The 8994-nt window shown below is 46.6% G+C and overlaps 1 protein-coding gene across 2 annotated transcripts; it reads left to right on the plus strand.

Moving 5' to 3' along the window:
- The first annotated feature begins 29 nt into the window (after positions 1-29).
- TCEANC2 (transcription elongation factor A N-terminal and central domain containing 2) lies at positions 30-7422 on the plus strand. Of its 2 annotated transcripts, none has more exons than XM_054833505.1 (4): positions 30-209; positions 1633-1774; positions 3111-3304; positions 6199-7422. In XM_054833505.1, the coding sequence occupies exons 1-4, from the start codon at positions 108-110 to the stop codon at positions 6385-6387; spliced, it is 627 nt and encodes a 208-aa protein (XP_054689480.1). In that variant the 5' UTR covers positions 30-107; the 3' UTR covers positions 6388-7422. The 2 variants fall into 2 exon arrangements, with proteins under 2 accessions (XP_054689480.1, XP_054689478.1); XM_054833503.1 differs by having other exon boundaries at positions 55-213; positions 1637-1774.
- The last annotated feature ends 1572 nt before the right edge of the window (positions 7423-8994 follow it).

Raw genomic sequence — 8994 nt, forward strand, 5'->3', positions numbered from 1 at the left:
CGTGCGGCGGGGCAGCTCCAGCCATCCTATCGGGCCTCGCCTCCGCCGGGAACTACCCGGCGGAAAGGGCAGGGCAGCAGCCTCCGGGAGGGCGGTGGAGCGGGAGGATGGACCGGTTCGTGGTGCGCAGGGCCCGCTGCCCGGAGAGCCCCCGCCGGGCCGGGCCGGCCCCCCGCGCCTACCGGCAGGCCACCCTCGAGTCCCTCAAGGCAGGTCACAGCCGGGAGCCGGCACTGGGCAGGGTGGGGTGTAGGGTACGGCTCGCCCCGGCCTCCCGGGCCTGAGGGGAGGTCTTCTCCCCGCGGCACCGGGTGCTATTGCGGGGCCCGCTGCCTTCGAGGGCACAAGGCAAGACCTTCCCCCGGCCTTGCGCTGGGGCAGGACCGCGCTGTTCCATAGAGGCTGTGTGCGAGGGTGGCGGGAGCACCCCGGGAGGAGACAGCCTGGCCCTGAGGCGCCTCGGGCAGAACAAGGGGTGTCAGGCCTTTGCCATCCCGCCTCTGCACAGAGCTGAGCACCGTGGGGTGACAGCGGGAGGAACGTTTTGTAGATTAAACCCTGATCGTAACAGACATCAGTTCGGGAAGATCACGAAGGTGTTAATCCCAGTATGCCTTCCCAGCAGTCGCTCTGTGCCCATGTAGTGATTCACCTGTGGTTCCAGTTCTTCACTGAAATCTTTGCAGCGTTGAGGTGGCATCCTCACTGAGAGTGGGATGGGTGCATTCGGAAACGAAGTTAGAAAGGTGCAGAGGAGTCTGCTGCATTGAAAGGGGTTTCCTAAACTGAGATGGGTTATAACATGGGTCCTTCCTGCCTGTTTGGTGTGGCGTAGGGTCAGGTTGGGCACACAGTTCGAGTTCAGCCAGCTGGCACCACCTCTCTCCAGCAAGGAGAGCCCTTGTGGTGGTCCTGCGCGAGACCTGCATAGGAACTGAGCTCCTCTTTGCCACCTGTTTGTGGAAACAGAACAGGAAAACATTTGCTGCACCAAAGAGCTTGTTAAATGTAAAGCCAAAAGCAAAAGACTGGCACATAAAGCACCCCAGCTGTCCGGCCATTACTTAATCTTTGCAAGATGCCTCACATCCGAAATATGAGACTCGCACTTTTTGCAGCCCGTTCTGTCAACATCGGTGGCAAAACCAGTTTGGGTGAAAAACATTGTGCAAACAGCCAGTGTACTTTATTTTGTCTTCATGCTCCCTAATGCTTTGTTTCTCTCTGCTGTCATTACTTTAAAGCTAATCTAAGCAGGATTCAGATTCTGCTAGGCTGCTAATTAGCTGCCTCCTTCTTATCCCTTTTTTTATTAAGAGATATTTATACAATGGACTCCTTAAGTTCAAAACACTTCTCTTCTAGCAGACATTTGCTGTTATGTGCCCTAAGTTTGGCAGACCAAGGTTAAGCATCTCACTTTGCCTTCTAGTTATTTCTGTCTTGATTTGCAGTAGGGTGCTGATCTCAAGCAAGTACTCATTGTTCTAAGCCTTCATGTATTCTGTGCTCTGATTCATGCCATAATCAATAATTCATGTGTTGATAACAGCCCCATTAGCCGAGATGAGGCCAGTGTCCTTATTTATAATAAGAACATTCCGCTTTCCTAATGGCTTTTCTCTTTTCCAGAGAGTTGTGGTTGTGGAAGACATAAAACGATGGAAGTGTATGCTTGAACTTCCTGGGCAACCAAAAGAGAATTTGATTGAAGCTTTGGAGGAGCTGAAGAAGAAGATACCTTCCAAAGAAGTGTTACTTTCAACAAAAATAGGTACATCTTGTCTGATCTAGACTGTGAATATTAGGCTGTCTTGTGTCTGCTTGGCTTGTCATTACAAAAGAGACTAGCTTGCAAGCTTTTTAAGAAACAAGTGTAGCTGCCAATAAAAAATTGTTGATATCCAGCCTGCAGTTTTCAGAGCTTGTACTGAAAAAGTCAGCTATCCTCTAATTGCTCCCAGGTTGCTTGCTTATTACCAAATACTGCATCATCCCTTCTGTGGTCAAATTTTTGAAAAGTTCTTCTTGGTCACCTGGGTGTCTTATTCCTTCTCCTGCTGTCAGGGACATGGCAGAGTGCTCTCTTGCTATCCAAGACATGTCTCATCTATTTGACCTGGCTGAATCTTCTGAACACGTGAAAATTTCTCCTTAGATTGGCCCAGAACTGCTCATTGCATCCTCACACTGAGAAATCCCCAGCGGACCAGCAGCTCCATGCAATGCCACAGCCTTATGTCTGGCTCTTTTACATAGGACTTGGGGGAGGGATGATGTGAGACCACATGGTCCCTGCCTTTCATGTCTGCAGAGAGCATCCTGGCGTGAAAGACGGTCGTGTTGGCCTTTGTTTGCCGTTAGAGCAGCTGGATCTCTATTCAAAGGGCCCCTCTTTCCTTAGAAAAGGAGATGCGATCTGCCCCTTTCCCCGTACCTCTGTGATGTCATTTCGTTTGCCATGTTCAGCTTATTCAGGCTTTTCCTGAGATTTTTTCCCCGAGTGCAGCTGGGCTGGAAGAGCCACGGAAGCCTAACAGTGACATCTCCTGGCCAACAGCGCTACTGGTCAGAAAGAAATACCCTGCTGGAAGAAGGTCCCTTTTGTCTCCTCTCAGAGGAAACCCTTTCTGCAGGCCCTGTCGATTGGAAAGATTCTGCTTGGAGTCACCGTGATATTTGCATGTTAAAATGCTACAGCCATCACCAGCAACATCTGCTTCCTTAAAGGGGTTTTCAGTTTAAAAACAACATTCTGTGTAGGCCAGTATTAGAAGCTTTCACCAGATCTAGTATCTTTTTAGAAAATTAATGTAGCCCTGTATTACATAAGTGTCTCTCCACACCTTGGTGATTTGGAAAGGTAGTTTTCACATGTATAGGTCAATTACTTGCTAATTGCTCAGGCAAAAATCACTGCAGAAGTCAAGGAATGAGAACTTCAGGCATCATTCCTAATAATTTTATATTTGTGTCAATGCTCTAGTTGTTTTGCTGACGCTACCTGAATTAAAAATGCATGTGGCTGTTTTAGCACCAATATGATTTGACTGGTGTCTGTTATATTTTGTCCACCCACCAAAGCTGAAGGAGCTGTCGCTGTTTTCCAGGTCACACAGTGAATAAGATGCGCAAACATTCAGATCACGATGTGGCCAGCCTCGCCAAAGATGTTTACACGGAGTGGCGAACTTTCATCAAAAACCATTCAAACAAGCCCTCAATAGAGGTCAGGAGCGATCCCAAGAGCGAGGCTTTCAGAAAGAACGCACGGAAGCTGCTTTGTGAAGCCCTGGATCTAGAGGTAGCGTTCAGATCTATTCGTCTTCGGCTCAAAGAGTTACTTCTTGTAGGAACAAATTAAACAAACCTTTTTCAGCTATTGTAAAGCTGGTCCAGCCTGCAGAGTGGGGACAAGACCAGATGATCTGTTCCTATTTTCAGTGATTCACTGCATGTCCCTATTTATAAGTAGCTTTGTTTTCAAGGTAGATCATTTTTTTGTTGTTGTTAACCAAGTAAACATGCTAATTGTAAGTCAGGTGTATTTGCTCTCATTTACATAACTAGTCAACAGAATAGATGTGTATCTACTGCAGTTGAGTTGTACAAGAAAAGGAGGAAGTTAATAGACATAAAAGTTTTTCCTACTACGTAACAGCTGTGAAAGCAACACTGGGACCTTTTAGGTGTTTCATATTTAAGTAATTAAACATTTGTAAATTTAAATCTATTGCAAAAACAGAGAGGCAAGGTTGACAGTATATAAAGTGGTGATAAATACCAGATCCCTCAGGTATCTTTAAGTAAATGAACAGGGCTTTGCTGTAAGGCTTAATGACTAGTTTGCTTGGTCTATGAAATGCCATAATAATTATCCTTTTTAATTTATTCATTAATTATCCTTTAAATGGCAAGTCAAGTGATAAGCACTCAGGAGTTTCAAAGCTATGTGCTTGCTAGCTGTGAGAACAACCTCTCCAAATTCCAGTCCATCTGGACTGAGGCAGCACAAAAGGATGGTTTGCTGTGGGAATGCCTCAGAATGGAAAGGTGGGAGGTCATCTTTGCTAGGCCACTGGATTGAACTTAGTTCTTGGAAAGCACGTTGATAAGACTGGTAGTAAAGCCTGAACCTGTGGGACATAAAGGCTATGGTACTACCCTAAAATAAGTAGTATTGGGTAAAGCAGAATCACCTCTGAACAGGACTCACCTGAAAGCACAGCAAGGAGAAACACCCTTCTAGCTTGCAGCTACTGGTGTATGTCCAAGCAGAGCTTGCAGCAGCAGATGAACAGCATTTATAGGCAGGGAGCTACAGAGGTCCAGCAAATGGGGAGCAGGGGCACCCTTGAGAGGCTGACAAAAAGGAGAAGAGAAGGTGGGGCTGAATGGATCCAAGGGGCTTCTAGTGCTGCCCAGCAGAGCGGCAGTTTAGTGATGGGTAGCAAAGAACTTGGAGGAATACTACTTGGCATGCTGGAATCTCCTGTATGCAAAGCATGGGAGATACCCCATCACAAAAGGCAGAAGTGAAATTAAAACTGTTTCTTGGTGGGTGGGGGATTTTTTTTCTAAGCTGTGCTAAATTACAGGTTTTGGCACATGTTGAAGCAATAACTACATAATTAACATTTAGCAAATCCCTTTCTGCATTCTTAATTATACCTCCTTCTACACACAGAGAGCCCACATTTCCCTTTATAGCACCAGACAGAGTTGCCAAGTTGTGGTGGGTTGACCCTGGCTGGAGGCCAGGTGCCCACCAAAGCTGCTCTATCACTCCCCTCCTCAGCTGGACAGGGGAGAGAAAATATAACAAAAAGCTCGTGAGTCAAGGTAAGGACAGGGAGAGATCACTCACCAATTACCATCATGGGCAAAACAGACTCAACTTGGGAAAAATAATTCAATTATTACCAATCAAATCAGAGTAGGATAATGAGGAATAAAACCAAATCTTAAAAACACCTTTCCCCCAACCCTCCATTCTTCCCAGGCTTAACTTTACTCCCGATTTTCTCCGCCTCCTCCCCTCCGAGCAGCACAGGGGGATGGGGAATGGGGGTTGTGGTCAGTTCATCACACGTTGTCTCTGCTGCTCCTTCCTCCTCGGGGGAGGACTCTGCACACTCTTCCCTTGCTCCAGCATGGGGTCCCTCTCATGGGATACAGTCCTCCACAAACTTCTCCAACATGATTCCTTCCCACAGGCTGCAGTTCTTCATGAACTGCTCCAGCATGGGTCCCTTCCATGGGGTGCAGTCCTTCAGGAGCAGAGTGCTCCAGCGTGGGTCCCCCACGGGGTCACAAGTCCTGCCAGAAAACCTGCTCTGGCGTGGGCTCCTCTCTCCACAGGTCCTGCCAGGAGCTTGCTCCAATGCGGGCTTTCCTCGGGGTCAGCCTCCTTCAGGTGTCTCCACCTGCTCTGGTGTGGGGTCCTCTACAGGCTGCAGGGGAATCTCTGCTCCGGTGCCTGGAGCACCTCCTGCCCCTCCTTCTGCACTGACCTGGGTGTCTGCAGAGTTGTTCCTCTTGCATATTCTCACTCCTCTCTCCAGCTGCAGTTTCACAGTTGTTTTTTTTTCCCTTCTTAACTCTGTTTCCCAGAGGCGCTACCACTGTTGCTGATGGGCTCGGCCTTGGCTATTGGCAGGTCCTTCTTGGAGTCAGCTGGCCTTGGCTCTATCAGACAGAGTGGAAGCTTCTAGCAGCTTCTCGCAGAAACCACACCTGTAGCCCCTCCGCTACCAAAACCTTGCCACACAAACCCAGTACACAAGTGTTTGACATATCTTAGAGTTGCTGTCTGAATTAAGTTTAAAATAGTATCCAAGGTACCTTACATCGGCAAGATCAAACGTGAGCTTTATGGAGATGGTCCAACATTGCTTATAATTGCAGTTGAGCTTGATACCCAAAGCTAGTTGCAGATTAGTTTCCTGTTGTGATGGCAAAGTACTGCCACCCAGCTGGAGATGTGGCTGTGTTCCCTGCTACAGACCACATTGCCTTGTTCCTTAATTGCTAGGGTGGAATTAAATTGCTCTTCCTGTTACAGTTGTGATGGGAAGTAGATTTCCTTGAATCTAAGCTGATTAATGAAGAAACACTGAAAAGCATCAAACTCTAATTTCAATCAGTCGGTCTCCTTATTAAATGTAAAGATCTAATTTTGTACTTTGTTGTTTTCAGATTGATCACCCACTGGCTGAAAATATTGAGCGAGAAGCTTTTCATCTCTCTTCCCGTCTCATTAGCACACCGTATCGCAGAATGGTGCGAGCTCTTGTCTTCTCATTAAAGCACAAACCTGAAATCCGAGCAGAAGTCAAGACTGGCACGCTCACTGTCCCTGCATTTGTACAGAGCCATAAAAAGTGAGGTGTCGTGCTTGATCCTGAGCGAGAACTTCGTGTGCCTACATCTCTGTGGAACTGGGAGCCCTTTCTGTTGTGAGGGGAGTGCAGAAGTGCTGGCAGCGTGACTCACTTGGCACCTCTCTATGAGCAGGGCTGCTGAAGACAAGAACTAATGATGAAAGTGGTGCTGTAAATCTGACTCAGTGAAAATCCATGTGGGCTTGTTGCAAGAAAAGTTTCTTCCACGCTGCTGTATAATTTCATCCTACAAAGCCTTCTTTGACTTACCTGTTTCTTACTTCTGCCCCTTTGTCACGCCTCAGTTTAGCTCCATCCCTGATGTGGATCTTCAGGTGTAATCAGCTGAATAACACAAAGGAGCAGCTCTCTGCTGTGCTGGTAGGAAATACTGGGAATTCAGGGTAATTGGTCTAGGGAGGAGATTCCTAGTGGATAACTGCAAACTGTAGTTACCCCTAAATCCCTGCTGCGGCTGGGCCCTGCCTGTGGCAAGAGCTAGCTGTTTTGCCAAGCCAGGTGATTTGCCTTTGTTGCATTCCAGAGTTGGATGCAAAATGGGTTTCCATAACTTGCTATCCACCATTCCGTAGGCTCAGTCATCCTGCAATCGTGGGCATTTTCTAAAGCTGGGGTAAATCAAAGTGCCCTGGAGTATAGGTGCTGTCTAATGCCTCTGCTGTTTAATGAGCAGCTCACTCAGACCTCTGTACCTCACTCATGGTTTAAACGTGGTGCTTGTTCTTACTGTAACGTGAAAAAACTTGAAATGAATTTTCTAAATAAAATTAGGTTATAAGCAAAATACTCTTTTTAAAGGCTTTTTTCCTCCAGAGGAACATGGTTCAGAATGATTGTGTGGACAAATTTAAGCAACAAACTATTGTTTTAATTCTTTCCAGTTAAAAACTGGAAATCTTGCCTTTCATTTTGCTGATTTCTCTAGTGCCACAAATAATCTTGTTATCCATAAGCTATTATTAAGGCTGTGACAGGCATGATGTTTCTCTGCTGGTAGGTAATAAAGCATTCTCTGTTCTGCCTGTGTGTGTATGTACACAAGGGACTGGTCACAAACCTTTTTCTGAGTTATCAGGGTAGACAGAAGCAAATATGGGGATGAGTGAAACCTGCCTATTCATGGTCATGGGAGTTGAAGTCTAATATACCATGAGGAAGTATCTTTTTATCAGTCATGGGCAGCACTATTTCTGAAGAGTAACTTAAGGACAAATAATGCAGTGGGAAAACTACAAATTAGTCTTCATCCTAAAACAGGACTGAGTGTCATTACGTGGACCTGCTAAATACTTTTTTCTTCTCGGGACACTAAAAGCTAAAGAAACACTCAAAACTTACCTATGGTGTTGAACTCCCTACATTTCATTAGATAATTGCAGGTTCTCTTAACACCCAAGTCCTGTTTTGTTTGCTTGGGCCAGTGCAAGACCATTTCTTTCTGTGCAGATTGTGACGGTACCTTCAAACAGCCGGCTTTTCTGAAAACAGTGATGCTCTGGCATACAGACATTTCATTTGCAGAAAGTTAAGGTTAGGTGTGTTGCAGACAGCATGAGACACAAATTGGCGGATATGTGAGTGGTGATTATACGGATAATACGTCAATAAAGACTTAACACTTGTTGACCAAACTGTAGTAAGAGATGTGAAAACCCTCAATTTATTTCTTAGAAGGATTCAGCTCCATTTCCCACTTAAATAACTTCAAACTGCTCAGCTGTAATTGAGTTCACGTGTCCTGTACTGTCACGGAAGGAGTTCAGGATCAATGAAGGACCTAGGTTTTGCTTCCAGAGTTGCAATGCCAAGACCTGCAGTATTTATTTTCCTGGTGCTGGGCTGTGTTTCTTCTGTTTAGGTAATGCGCGAGAAGCAAAAATCCTGAAAACGGATTGACAAAAGCGATAGCAGCTGCTGTCAGCAGGCCTGTCTGAGATCTGTTTGCTGTAATCTTGCGAATCTGTCTGAACATCAGTTGGGGTTAGCGTGGGACAGCCAGCGCCTCCCCAACTTTGCAGACAGCATGGAACAACTTAGAGGTGCACGTGAGCTCTTCTGCCCCACAGTCTGTCCTATGCCATCAGACTCTGCTTTGAGATATAAGCAAGGCTCTGCCAGGCCCATTTCTTCCAGGTGATTTTTTCCATGCGCTCTCCTGGTCCCTGACACCTTCCTTTTCAGAGCAGCCTTCAGGGAAGAGAGATTTTTTGTTTGTTTAATCTACTTTGGATACCTCCAGCTCTTTAAGGTACACATTGCAGAGAGGACTTTTTTCACCTGCACAACTGCATTTATTTATGGCTTAGGTTACCTGCTGAATCAGTTTGCTACTCCAGCTAAAGCCGAGCACAGCCCATTCTTCCTTCCCTCCCCTGGCCAGTGCAGCCAGTAGGGAGACTGGGAGTGTGTGACTTGTGGATGAAGCGGGTGGCCAGGGATGGCCGGTTCCCAGCGCTGTGATCCGTTCAGTTGCTGTAGTCTGTGTGACTTCTGGAAATCTCTTGAAATAAAGGGCCTGGAAGGGCACAGGCACGTGAATCCTACAGAGCGCATCGCTCCCAAGGCTGGCCTGGCTCTGAAATATCTGATC

The sequence above is a fragment of the Grus americana genome, chromosome 8 (genome assembly GCF_028858705.1).
Source record: "Grus americana isolate bGruAme1 chromosome 8, bGruAme1.mat, whole genome shotgun sequence".
NCBI classification, from domain to species: Eukaryota; Metazoa; Chordata; class Aves; order Gruiformes; family Gruidae; genus Grus; species Grus americana.